Source organism: Phyllobates terribilis, unplaced genomic scaffold (genome assembly GCF_046119375.1).
Source record: "Phyllobates terribilis strain yellow unplaced genomic scaffold, ASM4611937v1 Scaffold_13__5_contigs__length_258822181, whole genome shotgun sequence".
Lineage (NCBI taxonomy): Eukaryota > Metazoa > Chordata > Amphibia > Anura > Dendrobatidae > Phyllobates > Phyllobates terribilis.
Window position 1 is genome coordinate 179052260 of NW_027362773.1, and position 21739 is coordinate 179073998.

At 51.9% G+C, this 21739-nt stretch overlaps 1 protein-coding gene across 2 annotated transcripts in view; it reads left to right on the forward strand.

Moving 5' to 3' along the window:
• LMO1 (LIM domain only 1) overlaps nucleotides 1-21739 on the forward strand; it is a 301575-nt gene that overhangs the window by 14933 nt on the left and 264903 nt on the right. The window contains exon 1 of one of the 2 annotated variants that reach the window (XM_073659076.1): nucleotides 250-1396. The exons of the other annotated variant lie outside the window; for it this stretch is intronic. Within the exon in view, the coding sequence (XP_073515177.1) occupies nucleotides 1372-1396 (25 nt within the window). The 5' untranslated portion in view covers nucleotides 250-1371. Of the gene's footprint in view, nucleotides 1-249; nucleotides 1397-21739 lie in introns of those variants that run through there. 2 annotated transcript variants of the gene reach the window in all.

Consider the following 21739-nt stretch of genomic DNA (forward strand, 5'->3'; position numbering starts at 1 on the left):
AGTAAAGTTGGCCACCTTGTTATCAGGGGAGGCAGGAGAGAGAACTGTGCAGGGTGATTAGATCACAGAGGATACAAGTGTAACGAACCCTCAGCTGTGAGAAGTTTCAGGTCTGCCTTGGAATGAGCCTCTAAGCTTTACCTTCCGGTGCAGAGAGTCACTTTTGCTCCTGAGGATGAGGAGGAGGAGGCAGGATTGATACATTGTTGATAAATGTTGCATTTTCTTATTTACCTCATTTTTATGACACAATCAACAAGAAGAGACAGGAGCAGCTCCGCTTTATGTCTGCGCCCCCTCCATGGGCTGCTCAGCAGTCATAGCGCGGTGGAGGCTGCAGGTGGCGCTATGGAGCCGCTTCAGTCCCCATTAAACCGTGTCAGTAGGATAAAGGCTCTATGGGAAGAGATGGGAATTTATTCAGTAGCGCGAGTACAAAGCTGATAAATCGCGGCAGCGGCGGCGGCAGAAGCAGCAGCACCCGCTCCTCCGCTCCCCGGTCCTCCGCTCCCCGGTCCTCCGCTCCCCGGTCCTCGGTCCTCCGCTCCCCGCTCCTCCGCTCCCCGGTCCTCCGCTCCTCCGCTCCCCGCTCCCCGGTCCTCCGCTCCCCGCTCCTCCGCTCCCCGGTCCTCCGCTCCCCGGTCCTCCGCTCCTCCGGTCCCCCGCTCCTCCGCTCCCCGTTCCTCGCCTCCTTTTCTTTCTTTTCCCCCTTGTCGCTTTTTCTTTGCTCCGGTTGACTGTGCTTAGCTGCCGGTGATTCCGGGAAGGATTCCGCCTGCACCGGGGACGGACACTTCCACAGAGGCGGCAGCTGCACCGAGACAGATGATTGTGGGCAGCGGTGGAGGGTGCTCGGCGGAGCCCTGACCTCCTGGTGGCACTCACCCTGCAGGTCCAGTGGGGCAGAGATCGCCGGGTGCAGGTCCAGTCGGGCAGAGATCGCTGAGTGCCGGTCCAGTCGGGCAGAGATCGCTTGGTGCCGGTCCAGTCGGGCAGAGATCGCTGGGTGCCGGTCCAGTCGGGCAGAGATCGCTTGGTGCCGGTCCAGTCGGGCAGAGATCGCTGGGTGCCGGTCCAGTCGGGCAGAGATCGCTGGGTGCCGGTCCAGTCGGGCAGAGATCGCTTGGTGCCGGTCCAGTCGGGCAGAGATCGCTTGGTGCCGGTCCAGTCGGGCAGAGATCGCTTGGTGCCGGTCCAGAGATCCAGCGCGATGTCCTTCTAGCTGAGGCGTCTGGTTCGGAGCTGGACAAGTTGGTGCTCGGAGCCCGGTGGTTGGCAGTGGTTGGCGGCGGACGCTCTGCTCGGTGCCTGCGGGTCGTCACTGCTGTTTCCCCGGAGTTGTGAGCGGAGACCCCGGGACGGATCCCTGCGATGATGGTGCTAGACAAGGAGGACGGTAGGTGCTGCCGCCGGCGACCTCTCCCCCATGCATTATACATGATCTTCAATATATATGCAAATCGGATCGGGATGAATATTTATGTTGTGGCCGGCTTCTCTGGTTGGGGGTTTCTCAATGCTGTGGTCGGCTTCTCTGGTTGGGGGTTTCTCAGTCCTGTGGTCGGCTTCTCTGGTTGGGGGTTTCTCAGTCCTGTGGCCGGCTTCTCTGGTTGGGGGTTTCTCAGTCCTGTGGCCGGCTTCTCTGGTTGGGGGTTTCTCAGTGCTGTGGCCGGCTTCTCTGGTTGGGGGTTTCTCAGTGCTGTGGCCGGCTTCTCTGGTTGGGGGTTTCTCAGTGCTGTGGTCGGCTTCTCTGGTTGGGGGTTTCTCAGTGCTGTGGTCGGCTTCTCTGGTTGGGGGTTTCTCAGTCCTGTGGTCGGCTTCTCTGGTTGGGGGTTTCTCAGTCCTGTGGTCGGCTTCTCTGGTTGGGGGTTTCTCAGTGCTGTGGTCGGCTTCTCTGGTTGGGGGTTTCTCAGTGCTGTGGTCGGCTTCTCTGGTTGGGGGTTTCTCAGTGCTGTGGTCGGCTTCTCTGGTTGGGGGTTTCTCAGTGCTGTGGTCGGCTTCTCTGGTTGGGGGTTTCTCAGTCCTGTGGTCGGCTTCTCTGGTTGGGGGTTTCTCAATGCTGTGGTCGGCTTCTCTGGTTGGGGGTTTCTCAGTGCTGTGGTCGGCTTCTCTGGTTGGGGGTTTCTCAGTGCTGTGGTCGGCTTCTCTGGTTGGGGGTTTCTCAGTGCTGTGGTCGGCTTCTCTGGTTGGGGGTTTCTCAGTCCTGTGGTCGGCTTCTCTGGTTGGGGGTTTCTCAGTCCTGTGGTCGGCTTCTCTGGTTGGGGGTTTCTCAGTGCTGTGGTCGGCTTCTCTGGTTGGGGGTTTCTCAGTGCTGTGGTCGGCTTCTCTGGTTGGGGGTTTCTCAGTGCTGTGGTCGGCTTCTCTGGTTGAGGGTTTCTCAGTCCTGTGGTCGGCTTCTCTGGTTGGGGGTTTCTCAATGCTGTGGCCGGCTTCTCTGGTTGGGGGTTTCTCAGTCCTGTGGTCGGCTTCTCTGGTTGGGGGTTTCTCAGTGCTGTGGTCGGCTTCTCTGGTTGGGGGTTTCTCAGTGCTGTGGTCGGCTTCTCTGGTTGGGGGTTTCTCAGTGCTGTGGTCGGCTTCTCTGGTTGGGGGTTTCTCAGTGCTGTGGTCGGCTTCTCTGGTTGAGGGTTTCTCAGTCCTGTGGTCGGCTTCTCTGGTTGGGGGTTTCTCAATGCTGTGGCCGGCTTCTCTGGTTGGGGGTTTCTCAGTCCTGTGGTCGGCTTCTCTGGTTGGGGGTTTCTCAGTGCTGTGGTCGGCTTCTCTGGTTGGGGGTTTCTCAGTGCTGTGGTCGGCTTCTCTGGTTGGGGGTTTCTCAGTGCTGTGGTCGGCTTCTCTGGTTGGGGGTTTCTCAGTGCTGTGGTCGGCTTCTCTGGTTGGGGGTTTCTCAGTCCTGTGGTCGGCTTCTCTGGTTGGGGGTTTCTCAGTCCTGTGGTCGGCTTCTCTGGTTGGGGGTTTCTCAATGCTGTGGCCGGCTTCTCTGGTTGGGGGTTTCTCAGTCCTGTGGTCGGCTTCTCTGGTTGGGGGTTTCTCAGTGCTGTGGCCGGCTTCTCTGGTTGGGGGTTTCTCAGTGCTGTGGTCGGCTTCTCTGGTTGGGGGTTTCTCAATGCTGTGGTCGGCTTCTCTGGTTGGGGGTTTCTCAATGCTGTGGTCGGCTTCTCTGGTTGGGGGTTTCTCAATGCTGTGGCCGGCTTCTCTGGTTGGGGGTTTCTCAATGCTGTGGCCGGCTTCTCTGGTTGGGGGTTTCTCAGTGCTGTGGTCGGCTTCTCTGGTTGGGGGTTTCTCAATGCTGTGGTCGGCTTCTCTGGTTGGGGGTTTCTCAGTGCTGTGGTCGGCTTCTCTGGTTGGGGGTTTCTCAGTGCTGTGGTCGGCTTCTCTGGTTGGGGGTTTCTCAATGCTGTGGCCGGCTTCTCTGGTTGGGGGTTTCTCAATGCTGTGGTCGGCTTCTCTGGTTGGGGGTTTCTCAGTGCTGTGGTCGGCTTCTCTGGTTGGGGGTTTCTCAATGCTGTGGTCGGCTTCTCTGGTTGGGGGTTTCTCAATGCTGTGGTCAGCTTCTCTGGTTGGGGGTTTCTCAATGCTGTGGCCGGCTTCTTTGGTTGTTTTTTTTTTTTCACATAACAATGGCCCCTTTAAAGCTGTAAGTTGTGGGGGCGACAGCTAATCCCCCGACATTAGTCCATAAAAGCCCCAGCTCCCACTGAACTGCTTTCTGGAGATCAGCGGATTTACTTTAAGGACATTTCTATTTTACATTTATTAGGGGGATGGAGTTAATGAACGCAGAATTGTCCCCCTCCTCCTCCTCCTCCTCCCACCATATGTCTGCTCTAAAGTTGTAGTGAGATCACCTAGGTGATCATCACCCCCATCCTCCTCCTCCTCTAAGTGACTGGGATTTTTTTTTCCAGGGATCTAGAAGTTAAAGTGCTTTCTGCAAGTTATTTTTCCATTTAATGGACTGAATTATATATCCGGCAAATTTACTAAATCGTCAAGTGATTGGGGGGAGAGAAGAAGAGACGGCAATAATGGAGAGATGCTGGGAGTGATACTGGGAAGATGCTGAGAGTCATACTGGGAAGATGCTGAGAGTCATACTGGGAAGATGCTGAGAGTCATACTGAGAGTGATGCTGGGAGTGATGCTGGGAGTGATGCTGGGAGTGATGCTGGGAGTGATGCTGGGAGTGATGCTGGGAGTGATGCTGGGAGTGATGCTGGGAGAGATGCTGGGAGAGATGCTGGGAGAGATACTGGGAGTGATGCTGGGAGTGATGCTGGGAGTGATGCTGGGAGAGATACTGGGAGAGATACTGGGAGTGATGCTGGGAGTGATGCTGGGAGTGATGCTGGGAGATGCTGGGAGTGATACTGGGAGATGCTGGGAGTGATACTGGGAGATGCTGGGAGTGATGCTGGGAGTGATGCTGGGAGTGATGCTGGGAGTGATGCTGGGAGTGATGCTGGGAGAGATGCTGGGAGTGATGCTGGGAGTGATACTGGGAGATGCTGGGAGTGATACTGGGAGATGCTGGGAGTGAAACTGGGAGATGCTGGGAGTGATGCTGGGAGTGATGCTGGGAGTGATACTGGGAGATGCTGGGAGTGATGCTGGGAGTGATGCTGGGAGTGATGCTGGGAGTGATACTGGGAGATGCTGGGAGTGATACAAGGAGATGCTGGGAGTGATACTGGGAGATGCTGGGAGTGATGCTGGGAGTGATACTGGGAGATGCTGGGAGTGATACTGGGAGATGCTGGGAGTGATGCTGGGAGTGATGCTGGGAGATGCTGGGAGTGATACTGGGAGTGATACTGGGAGATGCTGGGAGTGATGCTGGGAGTGATACTGGGAGATGCTGGGAGTGATGCTGGGAGTGATACTGGGAGATGCTGGGAGTGATACTGGGAGATGCTGGGAGTGATACTGGGAGATGCTGGGAGTGATACTGGGAGATGCTGGGAGTGATGCTGGGAGTGATACTGGGAGATGCTGGGAGTGATGCTGGGAGTGATGCTGGGAGATGCTGGGAGATGCTGGGAGTGATGCTGGGAGTGATACTGGGAGATGCTGGGAGTGATACTGGGAGATGCTGGGAGTGATACTGGGAGATGCTGGGAGTGATACTGGGAGTGATACTGGGAGATGCTGGGAGTGATGCTGGGAGTGATACTGGGAGATGCTGGGAGTGATACTGGGAGATGCTGGGAGTGATACTGGGAGATGCTGGGAGTGATGCTGGGAGTGATACTGGGAGATGCTGGGAGTGATACTGGGAGATGCTGGGAGTGATACTGGGAGATGCTGGGAGTGATGCTGGGAGTGATACTGGGAGATGCTGGGAGTGATGCTGGGAGTGATACTGGGAGATGCTGGGAGTGATACTGGGAGATGCTGGGAGTGATACTGGGAGATGCTGGGAGTGATGCTGGGAGTGATACTGGGAGATGCTGGGAGTGATACTGGGAGATGCTGGGAGTGATGCTGGGAGTGATACTGGGAGATGCTGGGAGTGATGCTGGGAGTGATACTGGGAGATGCTGGGAGTGATACTGGGAGATGCTGGGAGTGATACTGGGAGATGCTGGGAGTGATGCTGGGAGATGCTGGGAGTGATGCTGGGAGTGATACTGGGAGATGCTGGGAGTGATACTGGCTGCCACTCTGCTCTGCGCTAACAACATGTTTAGAACATATTGCACTACTCAATACAATGTATTACTAGCCTACAGTCACCTCCCCCAGTAATGGCTGATAACAGGGAATAATAGATTGTAGTCTCCTATCCTACAGTCCGCGGCTGATAACTGAGGATACCTGCACAATGAGAGACGACGTGTAGTGTCTCTTTAAGATCTGTCAGTCATCAATCTCTGATCCATTAATTGCTTTTGTGTCAGTGAGAATCCATCTCCATTAGGAGGAGGATAAGCGGCGCTCGGCAGTCACTGCTCCTGGCACTGATGGAGTTAATACATAAGATAAATTTATGGAGATTTCCAACAGATAAAAAGTAACATTTTCATCAGGTTAATTGTAACAATTGATTTTTGCTTCCTCAATACATCATATATTCTGTACAGGAGGTTGCAGCCCCCCGAGGACGGTGACGCCGGGCGATCGCCCAAAATATCTCCACAAATACCGCCATCATCACATGACCCCACCTGCACCATGTGACATGGAGACCCTCCTGACCCCGCGGCGTCCACAGATGTGGTGTCGTCCGATGTCAGTATATATTCATTTTATTACAGATCATTTATAATAATAAACCTGAACATGGTCTCCGATGGAGAAGCTTCAGACTATGTCGGCACCATAGACAGGCGGCGTGCTGCTACGCGGTGCTCCATATGGCGCCATATCATGGAGATGTTCTGTGCTGGCGGCCATGCTCCACGGGGGTACGGCGGCTGTGTATTGCAGCCGGGGGCCACATTACACCCATGTGCAGGGGCAATTTACAAAGTGTGATAAAGCCATAGACCCCAGAGCGCTCAGCGGTGGGGCTGTATTCACATTAGCTGCTCACGTTGTACAATTTTTGTTGCACCTTTTTACTATAAAATGCCAAAGATACGACGGGAGAGAATCCAGCGACGGCCCTAAGACTGATGTGTCGGCGCCATTATTATCAGCATCATATTATCGTTATCAGCATCACTCCCTTTCCATTCTTCCTTTTCCTCTTACGGCTGTCATTATGTGTCTGTTTTTCTTTATTATTTATTAATTATTATTTAGATTTTTTTGTCTTATTTCTGTTCCATTTTTCCTCTTATTGCTTTATATCTGCAGGAACAATGCAGACAGGGATGGGGTCCAGGCTTCCCCCCGGTGCTCTGCACGCGGACGTCTCCTTATCAGCCTGTTACCTTGATGCACGTCTTGCCATAATGTGACTTCTTGTTCATTCCCCTTGTATTTGGGGAAGCAGCCTGGCGCTTGAGCTGCCCTCTGTACAACGCTGCAGAATATGTTGGTGCTACAGTTGTAACCATAACCAACAGAACAGACGTGGCTTTACGATACTTATATAGCGCCAATCTAATACGCAGCACTGCGCGTCATAGGGCTCCGCAAATAATGTGCCGCATTGTCTGTATGCCGGTGTGTGATCCTGCTGTGTACAAGGCAGCAATGAGCGACATGGAACATGGGTTATTATTATTTATTCCATGGCGCTTTACATGTAATCGGGGTATAAATAATAAAACAATTACAATAATCATGAATAATAGAAGTTGCTGACTGGTACAGGAGGAGCGAGGACCCTGCCCGCGAGGGCTCACAGTCTACAGGGGATGGGTGAGGATACAGTAGGTGAGGATAGAGCTGGTCGTGCAGCGGTATGGTGGAGCGAGGACCCTGCCCGCGAGGGCTCACAGTCTACAAGGGATGGGTGAGGATACAGTAGGTGAAGGTAGAGCTGGTCGTGCAGTGGTATGGTGGAGCGAGGACCCTGCCCGTGAGGGCTCACAGTCTACAGGGGATGGGCGAGGATACAGTACGTGAGGGTAGAGCTGGTCGTGCAGCAGTATGGTGGAGCGAGGACCCTGCCCGTGAGGGCTCACAGTCTACAGGGGATGGGTGAGGATACAGTAGGTGAGGGTAGAGCTGGTCGTGCAGCGGTATGGTGGAGCGAGGACCCTGCCCGCGAGGGCTCACAGTCTACAGGGGATGGGTCAGGATACAGTAGGTGAGGGTAGAGCTGGTCGTGCAGCGGTATGGTGGAGCGAGGACCCTGCCCGCGAGGGCTCACAGTCTACAGGGGATGGGTCAGGATACAGTAGGTGAGGGTAGAGCTGGTCGTGCAGCGGTATGGTGGAGCGAGGACCCTGCCCGCGAGGGCTCACAGTCTACAGGGGATGGGTCAGGATACAGTAGGTGAGGGTAGAGCTGGTCGTGCAGCGGTATGGTGGAGCGAGGACCCTGCCCGCGAGGGCTCACAGTCTACAAGGGATGGGTGAGGATACAGTAGGTGAGGATAGAGCTGGTCGTGCAGCGGTATGGTGGAGCGAGGACCCTGCCCGCGAGGGCTCACAATCTACAAGGGATGGGTGAGGATACAGTAGGTGAGGGTAGAGCTGGTCGTGCAGTGGTATGGTGGAGCGAGGACCCTGCCCGCGAGGGCTCACAGTCTACAAGGGATGGGTGAGGATACAGTAGGTGAGGGTAGAGCTGGTCGTGCAGTGGTATGGTGGAGCGAGGACCCTGCCCGCGAGGGCTCACAGTCTACAGGGGATGGGTGAGGATACAGTAGGTGAGGGTAGAGCTGGTCGTGCAGCGGTATGGTGGAGTGAGGACCCTGCCCGCGAGGGCTCACAGTCTACAGGGGATGGGTGAGGATACAGTAGGTGAGGGTAGAGCTGGTCGTGCAGCGGTATGGTGGAGCGAGGACCCTGCCCGCGAGGGCTCACAGTCTACAAGGGATGGGTGAGGATACAGTAGGTGAGGGTAGAGCTGGTCGTGCAGCGGTATGGTGGAGCGAGGACCCTGCCCGCGAGGGCTCACAGTCTACAGGGGATGGGTGAGGATACAGTAGGTGAGGGTAGAGCTGGTCGTGCAGCGGTATGGTGGAGCGAGGACCCTGCCCGCGAGGGCTCACAGTCTACAAGGGATGGGTGAGGATACAGTAGGTGAGGGTAGAGCTGGTCATGCAGCGGTATGGTGGAGAGAGGACCCTGCCCGCGAGGGCTCACAATCTACAAGGGATGGGTGAGGATACAGTAGGTGAGGGTAGAGCTGGTCGTGCAGCGGTATGGTCGAGCGAGGACCCTGCCCGCGAGGGCTCACAATCTACAAGGGATGGGTGAGGATACAGTAGGTGAGGGTAGAGCTGGTCGTGCAGCGGTATGGTGGGGCGAGGACCCTGCCTGCGAGGGCTCACAATCTACAAGGGATGGGTGAGGATACAGTAGGTGAGGGTAGAGCTGGTCGTGCGGCGGTATGGTGGGGCGGTGGTTACTGCAGGTTGTAGGCTTGTCGGAAGAGGTGGGTCTTCAGGGTCCTTTTGAAGGTTTCGACAGTAGGCGAGAGTCTGATATGTTGGGGTAGAGAGTTCCAGAGTAGGGGGGAAGCACGGGAGAAATCTTGTATGCGATTGTGGGACGAGGAGATAAGAGGGGAGTAGAGCAGGAGATCTTGTGAGGATCGGAGGCTGCGTGCAGGTATGTACAGGGAGACTAGGTCACAGATGTATGGAGCATACAGGTTGTGGATGGCTTTGTGTGCCAGGGTTAGGGGTGAATGGAGTCTCTGGATAATGGGGAGCCAGTGAAGGGATTGACAGAGAGGAGAGGCCGGGGAATAGCGGGGGGACAGGTGGGTTAGTCGGGCAGCAGAGTTTAGGATAGATTGGAGGGTGCGAGAGTGTTAGAGGGGAGGCCACAGAGCAGGAGGTTGCAGTAGTCAAGGCGGGAGATGATGAGGGCATACACTAGTGTTTTTGCAGATTCATGGTTGAGGAATGTGCGGATCCGGGAGATATTTTTGAGTTGGAGTCGGCAGGAGGTGGAAAGGGCTCGGATATGTGGTGTGAAGGAGAGATCAGAGTCCAGGGTTACCCCGAGGCAGCGAGCTTGTGGGACTGGGGAGAGTGGGCAGCCATTGACATTGATAGATAGGTCAGATGGGGGGGATGATTGAGAGGGTGGAAAGATGATGAAAGAGAGGAGATATCGGGTCCAGAGAGGAAGATCTGTGTGTCATCAGCATAGAGGTGATAATGAAAGCCATGAGACTATGAGCTGTCCCAGGCCAAAGGTGTAGATGGAGAAGAGCAGGGGGTCCTAGGACTGAACCCTGGGGGACACCGACAGATAGGGGGTGAGATGAGGAGGTGGTCTGTGAGTGGGAGACGCTGAATGTCCGGTCTGTTAGGTATGAGGAGATCCAGGATAGGGCCAAGTCTGTGATGCCAAGAGATGAGAGAGTCTGTAGTAAGAGGGAATGGTCCTCTGTGTCTAAGGAGGAAGACGGGTCCAGGAGGAGGAGGCAGAGGAGGACAGGTCCAGGAGGAGGAGGACGGAGTAGTGTCGCTTGGATTTGGCGGCTAGTAGGTCTTTGGTGTCTTTAGTCAGTGCAGTTTCAGTAGGATGGCGCTTTCGGAAGCCAGATTGTAGGCGGTCAAAGAGGGAGCAGGAGGAGAGGTGGGAGGACAGCTCAGAATGGACATGTTGTTCCAGTAGTTTTGAGGCATAGGGGAGAAGTGATATGGGGCGATAGCTAGACACAGAGGATGGGTCAAGGGAGGGCTTTTTGAGCATGGGGGTGATCGAGGCATGTGAGGGAAAAACACCAGTTAGTGATAGATTGAAGAGATGGGTTAGGGTTGGGATGAAGACTGTGGTGAGGTTTGGGATGAGGTGGGATTGGGTCGAGTGCACAGGTGGTGAGATGTGATCTGGAGAGTAGAGAGGAAGGTTGATCTTCCGTGATGACGGAGACGCTGGTTTTGGAGGAGGAGGGCTGAGTAGTTATGAGGAGGGGCTGCGGGGGTTGTAGGCCAAAGATTTATCTGATGTTGTCAATCTTCTGCTTGAACAATGAGGCAAAGTCATTATTACTCAAGGCAGTCCACTATACATTAGATGGTGCAAGCCTGTGCAGCATGGAGAGGCAGTCCACTATACATTAGATGGTGCAAGCCTGTGCAGTATGGAGAGGCAGTCCACTATACATTAGATGGTGCAAGCCTGTGCAGCATGGAGAGGCAGTCCACTATACATTAGATGGTGCAAGCCTGTGCAGTATGGAGAGGCAGTCCACTATACATTAGATGGTGCAAGCCTGTGCAGCATGGAGAGGCAGTCCACTATACATTAGATGGTGCAAGCCTGTGCAGTATGGAGAGGCAGTCCACTATACATTAGATGGTGCAAGCCTGTGCAGTATGGAGAGGCAGTCCACTATACATTAGATGGTGCAAGCCTGTGCAGCATGGAGAGGCAGTCCACTATACATTAGATGGTGCAAGCCTGTGCAGTATGGAGAGGCAGTCCACTATACATTAGATGGTGCAAGCCTGTGCAGCATGGAGAGGCAGTCCACTATACATTAGATGGTGCAAGCCTGTGCAGTATGGAGAGGCAGTCCACTATACATTAGATGGTGCAAGCCTGTGCAGTATGGAGAGGCAGTCCACTATACATTAGATAGTGCAAGCCTGTGCAGCATGGAGAGGCAGTCCACTATACATTAGATGGTGCAAGCCTGTGCAGTATGGAGAGGCAGTCCACTATACATTAGATGGTGCAAGCCTGTGCAGCATGGAGAGGCAGTCCACTATACATTAGATGGTGCAAGCCTGTGCAGTATGGAGAGGCAGTCCACTATACATTAGATGGTGCAAGCCTGTGCAGCATGGAGAGACAGTCCACTATACATTAGATGGTGCAAGCCTGTGCAGCATGGAGAGGCAGTCCACTGTACATCAGATGGTACAAGCCTGTGCAGCATGGAGAGGCAGGCCACTATACATCAGATGGTACAAGCCTGTGCAGGATGGAGAGGCAGTCTACTGTACATCAGATGGTACAAGCCTGTGCAGCATGGAGAGGCAGTCCACTATAGATCAGATGGTACAAGCCTGTGCAGCATGGAGAGGCAGTCCACTGTACATCAGATGGTACAAGCCTGTGCAGTATGGAGAGGCAGTCTACTGTACATCAGATGGTACAAGCCTGTGCAGCATGGATAGGCAGTCTACTGTACATCAGATGGTACAAGCCTGTGCAGCATGGAGAGGCAGTCTACTGTACATCAGATGGTACAAGCCTGTGCAGCATGGAGAGGCAGTCTACTGTACATCAGATGGTACAAGCCTGTGCAGCATGGAGAGGCAGTCTACTGTACATCAGATGGTACAAGCCTGTGCAGCATGGAGAGGCAGTCCACTGTACAGCAGATAATGGAGGGTTCGGTAGAGTCATCAGGCGCCCGGGTGTTTAGTATTTTGTACTGTTGTGTATTTCCCCCACGTTTGGAGACCTGCAGGTTTGTGGGCAGTGTTTGCTGTTCCTCTAGGGGGCGCTGTACTGTCACTTTCATTCATGGAGAATGATCCCCTTAACCCTTCCACTGCCAGGAAACCTTCTAACCTCCTGAGATGGCCGCACATCGTGCCTCCTCACCTTGTCGCCCATCTCCTCCCTACTAATCACACAGACTCCATATTGAAGAAAGCGCTGGAACAGCCGGATGAGGCCGGAGTATTCACCATCTGGGTCAGGACTAGATGTGACATATATGTTGATATCGCTCCTGGTGAATGTTCTCCTTCGGCGTCCGGAGCCGGAGACCCCACAAATGGCCGCGGCGCTTTCATTCTTAAAAGGCATTTACTGCAAACTGAATTCATCTTCTGATTTAGAGTCACTGCAGCAATCACTGTCGGCAAGGGGCCTAGAGCTGTGCTCATCCTGAGCTACCTGGTTCATGTAAGGGAAAAGTACATGAACTGCAGAACTGCCTCCCATATCTGAGCTGGGTCTGTAGATCTGTTCATCCTGAGCGTCCTGGTTCATGGATGGGAAAACTACATGAACTGCAAAATTACCCTATCTGAGCGGGGTCTGTAGATCTGTTCATCCTGAGACTCCTGGTTCATGGAAGGGAAACGTACATGAACCGCAGAATTCCCCTATCTGAGCGGGGTCTGTAGATCTGTTCATCCTGAGCCTCCTGGTTCAAGGATGGGAAAAGTACATGAACCGCAGAAATCCCCTATCTGAGCGGGGTCTGTAGATCTGTTCATCCTGAGCTCCCTGGTTCATGGAAGGGAAACGTACATGTACTGCAGAATTCCCATATCTGAGCGGGGTCTGAAGATCTGTTCATCCTGAGCCACCTGGTTCATGGAAGGGAAACGTACATGTACTGCAGAATTCCCATATCTGAGCGGGCTCTGAAGATCTGTTCATCCTGAGCCACCTGGTTCATGGAAGGAAAACGTACATGTACTGCAGAATTCCCATATCTGAGCGGGGTCTGTAGATTGTTCATCCTGAGCCACCTGGTTCATGGAAGGAAAACGTACATGTACTGCAGAATTCCCATATCTGAGCGGGGTCTGTAGATCTGTTCATCCTGAGCCACCTGGTTCATGGAAGGAAAACGTACATGTACTGCAGAATTCCCATATCTGAGCGGGGTCTGTAGATCTGTTCATCCTGAGCCTCCTGGTTCATGGATTGGAAAAGTACATGAACCGCAGAATTCCCCTATCTGAGCGGGGTCTGAAGATCTGTTCATCCTGAGCTCCCTGGTTCATGGAAGGGAAACGTACATGTACTGCAGAATTCCCATATCTGAGCGGGGTCTGAAGATCTGTTCATCCTGAGCTCCCTGGTTCATGGAAGGGAAACGTACATGTACTGCAGAATTCCCATATCTGAGCGGGGTCTGAAGATCTGTTCATCCTGAGCTCCCTGGTTCATGGAAGGAAAACGTACATGTACTGCAGAATTCCCATATCTGAGCGGGGTCTGAAGATCTGTTCATCCTGAGCTCCCTGGTTCATGGAAGGGAAACGTACATGTACTGCAGAATTCCCATATCTGAGCGGGGTCTGAAGTTCTGTTCATCCTGAGCCACCTGGTTCATGGAAGGAAAACGTACATGTACTGCAGAATTCCCATATCTGAGCGGGGTCTGTAGATCTGTTCATCCTGAGCCACCTGGTTCATGGAAGGGAAACGTACATGTACTGCAGAATTCCCATATCTGAGCGGGGTCTGAAGATCTGTTCATCCTGAGCCACCTGGTTCATGGAAGGAAAACGTACATGTACTGCAGAATTCCCATATCTGAGCGGGGTCTGTAGATCTGTTCATCCTGAGCGTCCTGGTTCATGGATGGGAAAAGTACATGAATTGCTGCACCCTCCTGTGTTCCCAGTGTGATTATATTATTCACGATGCAACATTTTATTTAAAAAAAATTGCTACAAATTTGCAACATCGACAACAAAATGAGAACACAAGGAGCTGATGCTTATAGTGATGGTTTATTAAATACGATGAATTACCCAGTAATATACATAAAATAAAATCTGGAGAAGCAGTAGACGAAGCAGAGCCACCCGACTGATACACGGCTATAGAAGGGGGATACAGCTGTGTATTCTGACATATCCGCAGAATACAAACCCTACACGGAGGACACCAGGATCGGAGTCATCACCACAGATGCCGCAGGTTCACCCCCATCACTGAGCAGGCGAATCTGCCACTGTCCAGCTCCACCCAAGGAAAGGTCCCCAATGCGCGTTTCGCAGTATTTGCTTCATCAGGGAGTTCCAATGCCTCCAAATTTGCAACTTTGGAAGACTGCAATGTGTGAACACAGCCCTGCTGCAGTCACACATCTGAGTGTCGGACTGTGGTTCATGAAGTGGCCGCGGGGGTCTCCCCCCTGAGCTCAGCATCCTCATCGTCATATACAGGATGAGCCTGTGGGTGCGGGGCAGCAGACAGTGAGTGCATCGACTGGACCCGGACCCCCAAATGTGTGAAACCCGGCACTGCGGCTTCCAGAGCGTTTTCTGGAGTGGCTACAATGTAACAGTGCGAGCGAGCAGGACTAAAGGCCCGTCTACATTAGACTAAAGCCACCGAAGCCACCGATATCCGCGTGACTCTACGGAGTATAGGGGGGTCGTGGACTGATCCTCGGGAGGGGCCTGTGGGTCGTGCTGAGTGAATTTGTTAGGCATTTCGTGTTCGTGGTTCCAACTTGGTCGCGCCAAAAAATCGTCTCCGCCCACGAAGATCCCTGATTTGCCGCGCTGGCACGCAGCGATAAGCCCAAAAGCCACGAGGAAGCAGCACCATGTGTGATTCCACCTCTACGTGACTCTGGAGCCGTTATCTGCCCCTTTAGGTGTTGTTCCGCAGCCCCACAGCTGCAGTCGGGTGGGCTGCTCACCTCTCGGGGGTCTCTCCAGCAGTGGGTACAGAACGTGGCTGTCTCCCCTCATCCATGTCTCACTAATGTACCCAGATTAACTCGACTGTGAATTGTCTCTCGGCCGCGGCGTCTCGCTAAAAGTTTCCTCGGTGATTCATGATTGGAATTGCTTTTAACAGCTATTGGCTCCGGCAGGATGGTAAATGTACAAGGTGATGCAATTGGCATTACTGGAGAGGATGCACAGGAGCATGTAATGCAGTCAATACTCCGCATTAACTACTGATGCCCAATTACACCAGCGCCCAAAGTGGCTTTTAAGAGCATTAGGACTTGCAGAAGAGCTGAGATCACCTGCCGCTTCTTACCTAAAAGCTTCACCCTTTCCTGGCTGGGAGCACAGAGCCGCTCCGCTTGGTGGCCCCCCGCTCTGCCTGGCAGCCCCCACTCCAGTGACACTGACAGCCGCTCTGCCTGGCAACCCCCACTCCAGTGACACTGACAGCCGCTCTGCCTGGCAGCCCCCACTCCAGTGACACTGACAGCCGCTCCGCCTGGTGGCCCCCCGCTCTGCCTGGCAGCCCCCACTCCAGTGACACTGACAGCCGCTCCGCCTGGCAGCCCCCACTCCAGTGACACTGACAGCCGCTCCGCCTGGTGGCCCCCCGCTCTGCCTGGCAGCCCCCACTCCAGTGACACTGACAGCCGCTCTGCCTGGCAGCCCCCACTCCAGTGACACTGACAGCCGCTCTGCCTGGCAGCCCCCACTCCAGTGACACTGACAGCCGCTCCGCCTGGCAGCCCCCACTCCAGTGACACTGACAGCCGCTCTGCCTGGCAGCCCCCACTCCAGTGACACTGACAGCCGCTCCGCCTGGCAGCCCCCACACCAGTGACACTGACAGCCGCTCCGCCTGGCAGCCCCCACTCAAGTGACACTGACGGCCGATCTGCCTGGTAGCCCCCACTCCGCCTGGTGGCCCCCGAATCACCTGGTAGCCCCCGCACTACGGACACTGACAGCAGATACGGAACACATAGATTCTCTGGAGAACTTCATGAAAGTTTGAGAGGATTTGGGAGGATTTTGTGTTTCATCAGTGGGGCTGAACCCCCTCAGGAGCAAACAAGAGCGTGACCAGCATGAATGGAGGGTGCAACTGCTGATCTGGGACCCTTATTACCAGGGGTGTAACTAGGGGCCTGGAGACTAGGGGGGCCCAAAAGGTTCCCCTGACCCATAGGAAAAAACTATTACTATTAAAGACTTATGATAGTTGGGGGCTCTGTTGGAGATTTTGCATTGGCATCAAGTTACACCACTGCTCATTACACATGGACCCTGAGACCCCCGTGCCCCAGTGCCTAAACCAAAGTGTACACCCCGTCCCCATGCATTAATCGCACCGCTGTCCTCCTGTATTGCTCGCTATGGCCACTGTGCTGTGCGGACCTTGGGTCCAGTCCACCATGATTATTATAGGGGTTCAGCGATCTGCACCCTCGGATGGAGTGGTCGGGAACACATGCACCCTACTGGGGTGGACCCTTTAGTGTGGCAGCACCAGGGGTCTCTAGTTTTTGAAGAAGGAGAGGAAATGCTTCAGTCCACCAGTGCACACTCTATGGCGTAGTCCACACCTGCTTGCTGTCAGTGAATGAGACATTATTTGCATTCAGAGTTTACACCCACCCGGACCCCCAGCTCACACAGCTGAGCATGTGCAACCGGGCAGGAGCCGCCATCAGCCCGGAGCCCAGGACAGGCTGGTGCTGCCCCTTCATTGAGCTCACAGAGGATAGTAGACTGGATCCAGGTGTGAACAGTGACAAATATTGCTCCATACAATAGTGAGTGGGAATGACCCCAGTGCACAGGAGCCCGAGACTGTGTGTGGCGCCATCGCTCCCCTGTGCACTCGCTGATTTCTCTTCCTGACCTCTCGGAGTATTCTGGGTGTTTTCCTCCCGGCTCACTGCCCCTATAATACAGGTGCTTACCCCCTTATTGTACTGCTGGCCTCTTATATAAGGAGCTAATTCTCGGTGTTGGGGTCCGATACTTGGCGTTATACAGGGAGATATGTCGGAGCTGTATCTATAGATGAGATACACTGCTGATCACCATTATTAGCAGCCGTCATTTTTTTCATAGACTGCACAATATCTTCAGAAATAAATGGAAATGTACCAAAGTTATATCCTCAGGATTTTTTAATTAGTGGTCCAAAGTAATATAACAATAAAACATTATTATTCAACTTCCATGTTGCAATTTCAAAGAAGAAACAGAATAAGCAGCATGTGCAGCAATAAAGGCCCCCCTAATTAATCCTTGGTGGCCCCCCTAATTAATACTTGGTTGCCCCCCTAATTAATACTTGGCTGCCCCCCTAATTAATACTTGGTGGCCCCCCTAATTAATACTTGGTGGCCCCCCTAATTAATACTTGGTGGCCCTCCTAATTAATACTTGGTGGCCCCCCTAATTAATACTTGGTTGCCCCCCCTTTGGCATTGCTGACAGCCTCCACACGTTTCTTGTAGCCATCTATAAGCTTCTTGCTCTTCTCTGCAGGTTTCTCCCATCATCCTTTGCAGTTTGTTCGAGCTCTTGAATGTTTGCAGGTTCTTTTTCCCAATGGCAGATTTCAGCTCGCCCCAAAGATTTTCAATGGGATCGAGGTCAGGATTCATTGCTGACCATTTTAAAACAGTCCATTTTTTATTCTTCAACCATTCCTGTGTACCTTTGGATGTGCGCTTTGGGTCATTGTCTTGCTGGAGGACCCATGATCTTCGACTCAAACTCAAGTTTTCTTACACTGGGTAGGACATTTCGCTCTAAAATTTCTTGATAATTCTCTGATTTCATGATTCCTGTGATACGGTCAAGGCCTCTGGTATCAGACACAGCAAAGCAACACCACAGCATTATGGATCCTCCACCATGCTTAACTGTTGGTAAGGTGTTCTTTTCCTTATAAGCTTCATTGTGCCGTCTGTAAACAGACTGTTGCTTTACATTGCCAAAAAGCTCTATTTTTGTTTCATCTGTCCCCAGAACATTTTCCCAGAAGGATTGTGATTTGTGAAGGTACTCTTTGGCAAAGATCAGCTGTTCCTTTTAATGTCTTTTCTTCAGCAATGGTTTCTTACTTGGCCTTTGCCTATAAAGCTCTGCTTGGTTTAGTGTACAGCATATGGTACGTGTTGAAACCTTGATCCCAGACTGTTCCAGGTTGACCTTCAGGTCTTTGGTGTTTTTTTCCACCATTCGCACCAACCTTCGAAGACATCTCTTGTCAATTTTCCTCTTTCCAGGGAGGTTATTGACGGTTCCATGCTCGGTAAACTTCTTAATAACATTGCGCTCTATTGAAACTGGAACACCAAGGTCTTTGGAGATGGACTTATACACTCGGGAAGTCTTGTATTTGCTAATAATAGCAGTTCTGATGTCCTCAGACAGCTCCTTTGTCTTCACCATTGTGACAAAGGAACAGGATCTACCATGTGGTTTTTTATAACACTGAAGTCATCATTCATTGGATAATACATGTCACATGGGCACCGACAGTCAATCACAGGACAATCTCTTATGATTTACCACAGGCGAATCACAATGTTTCCATACTAAATGTAAAGGTGCCGATACCAGTGACAGCAGCTTTAGGATTTTCTATTTTTCCTCCCATTGTTTTTGTTTTAAATTATTCCTTATCATTTGCTCTTTTATATTTAACACGAGTCTCTATACAAAAAACTGTTTCACTTATTTCAGGAGATTCCACATTATGTCCTTACACTTCATGGGGCCAGTAATGAGCAGGGCTGTGTGTGATCCGGTGACGTCATCACTCAATATTACCGTGATGTCACCAGATATTACCGTGATATCACCAGATATTACCGTGATATCACCAGATATTACCGTGATGTCCCCAGATATTACTGTGATGTCCCCAGATATTACTGTGATGTCACCAGATATTACTGTGATGTCACCAGATATTACCGTGATGTCCCCAGATATTACCGTGATGTCCCCAGATATTACTGTGATGTCACCAGATATTACCGTGATGTCACCAGATATTACTGTGATGTCCCCAGATATTACTGTGATGTCACCAGATATTACCGTGATGTCCCCAGATATTACTGTGATGTCCCCAGATATTACTGTGATGTCCCCAGATATTACTGTGATGTCACCAGATATTACCGTGATGTCACCAGATATTACCGTGATGTCACCAGATATTACCGTGATGTCCCCAGATATTACTGTGATGTCCCCAGATATTACCGTGATGTCCCCAGATATTACCGTGATGTCCCCAGATATTACCGTGATGTCACCAGATATTACTGTGATGTCCCCAGATATTACTGTGATGTCACCAGATATTACCGTGATGTCACCAGATATTACCGTGATATCACCAGATATTACTGTGATGTCACCAGATATTATCATGATGTCCCCAGATATTACTGTGATGTCACCAGATATTACCGTGATGTCCCCAGATATTACCATGATGTCCCCAGATATTACTGTGATGTCCCCAGATATTACCGTGATGTCCCCAGATATTACCGTGATGTCCCCAGATATTACCGTGATGTCACCAGATATTACCGTGATGTCACCAGATTTTACCGTGATGTCACCAGATATTACCGTGATGTCCCCAGATATTACCGTGATGTCCCCAGATATTACCGTGATGTCACCAGATATTACTGTGATGTCACCAGATTTTACCGTGATGTCACCAGATATTACTGTGATGTCCCCAGATATTACCGTGATGTCACCAGATATTTCTGTGATGTCACCAGATGTCACCGTGATGTCACCAGATGTCACCGTGATGTCACCAGATGTCACCGTGATGTCACCAGATATTACTGTGATGTCACCAGATATTACTGTGATGTCACCAGATGTCACCGTGATGTCACCAGACATTACTGTGATGTCACCAGATATTACTGTGATGTCACCGTGATGTCACCGGCTGGCTCCTCGCTCTGGGAGGACATCCGGTCTCTTTTGTTGCAGTCTCCGCCGCCCTCTCGGCGCTCTTCTCCCTGTAATGGATTATAATCAGCCGCCGCCGGCCTCCCCCTCCAGCCGCTCTCGCCCCGGTCACACGAGACACGCTTTACCGCCCGTGCGGCCGCGGCGGCGACTCTCATCAGAGGCGCATTCACTTTCCGTTAAATATAAATATCACCCCGGCGTCTCCTCGGAGGTCTCTTCTCCCCTCCCCCCGTTCTCTCTCTTTTTATTATTTACTTAAATTCTTCAAGCGCGACACTTGGCGAAATTTGTCCATTCATGAAATGATTGATTTGGAAGCAATATTTCACATAAATCGGCGGCGGCGATCTATCAGCGGCTGTAATAAAGCCCGGGCTGCAGGCTGTGATTTTATTTTCAAATAATAAGAATTGCTTTATTCTTTTGACTCGGGTTTCCATGGTAATTTGGTCGCGGCGCGGTGTTATATTGATTCAGAAAGTGGACGGTAATATTTCTTTTGTGTTATTCTGTTTCTTGGGGTTGATTTCTAATTTCCACTCTGAGATTAGTTTTCTAAATTTCTTAAGTCCTTCCACTCCTTCTCCGCCCGGCGCGGACGGGTAATTTTCTCCGCCATTTTTCCAGCTTATTGCTTTGCTCGTCCTCTAAATTAAACTTGCAGCTTTTCGAACCTCAAAATGACATGGACGTCTCTGTCTGCGGCTTTATTGGGGGACGAGGGTCTGTTCTGCGGAGCACTTTGTGACCTGCCCGGCGGTCCCACCAAAGACATTATTATTATTATTATTATTATTAGTGGGGTCCGGGGGGCAGTCTGTAGTCATCAGACCCCTGCAGGTTGCCCGAATGTTGAGGACATGATCCCTATGATTAGGGACGGTCTATTATATTCCCCCTCCTTATACTGCTGTCTGAAAACTGCACAAATAAACCTGCCCTATAGTGCCGACGTGCCATCCTTGTATAGATGGTACCGAAATAGTGTCCTCTGGTGGCCAAATAACAATACTGTATTTTATTGCTATTATCATACCTTATATGTCTAAGCAAATACCGCCATACAGTGCAGAAATAGCGAGAAAATATGAACTATGGGCCAAATGCTGTAATGAAGTCTCGCGTCTTCATACCGGACACAATGCTGCCATATAGTGCAGACAAATGTATAGGATAAAGGCTCACATAATGGAAATGAGTGCCGCCATCATTATACAGGACACAAATGATAAACTGTTGAGTGCCAAACTACGGCAATACATCGTGCACATCGACAAAACTCCGAATACTTATTATGGTGGCCAAATAATGACGTATTACAGTGCCGCTGTCATTATAACTGGCTCAACTATTATACTGTACAGAGCCTAATAAATCCTGCCATATAGTGCAGAAACCTACGGCCGTGCCATATACTGGGCAAATGCCACATTCTCTGCATAATGGTGATCCATGCAGGCGCCACCAAACACTGCGGTGATAATGTATTGTACAGTGTCACACAACACCGCAGAACAATAGAGAGTTATACCGCCATCTAATGCTCACATACTACTAAGATACAGAGAGAAATAAGAGCTGCTTATACGTCACCTGCAAATGGGACTATGACTGTATAATCCTGCTATACTGTTACTACAGGGGGTCGTGAGGGTCAGAATTCTCCGGTGTCTGGAGGGGGGGATAACTCTTTAAGTGATAAGCAAATACCCCCCCCTCCCCATAAGCTGGAAAGGAATTCTGGGTAATATGATTGACAGCACCTCCTCCCCAGTG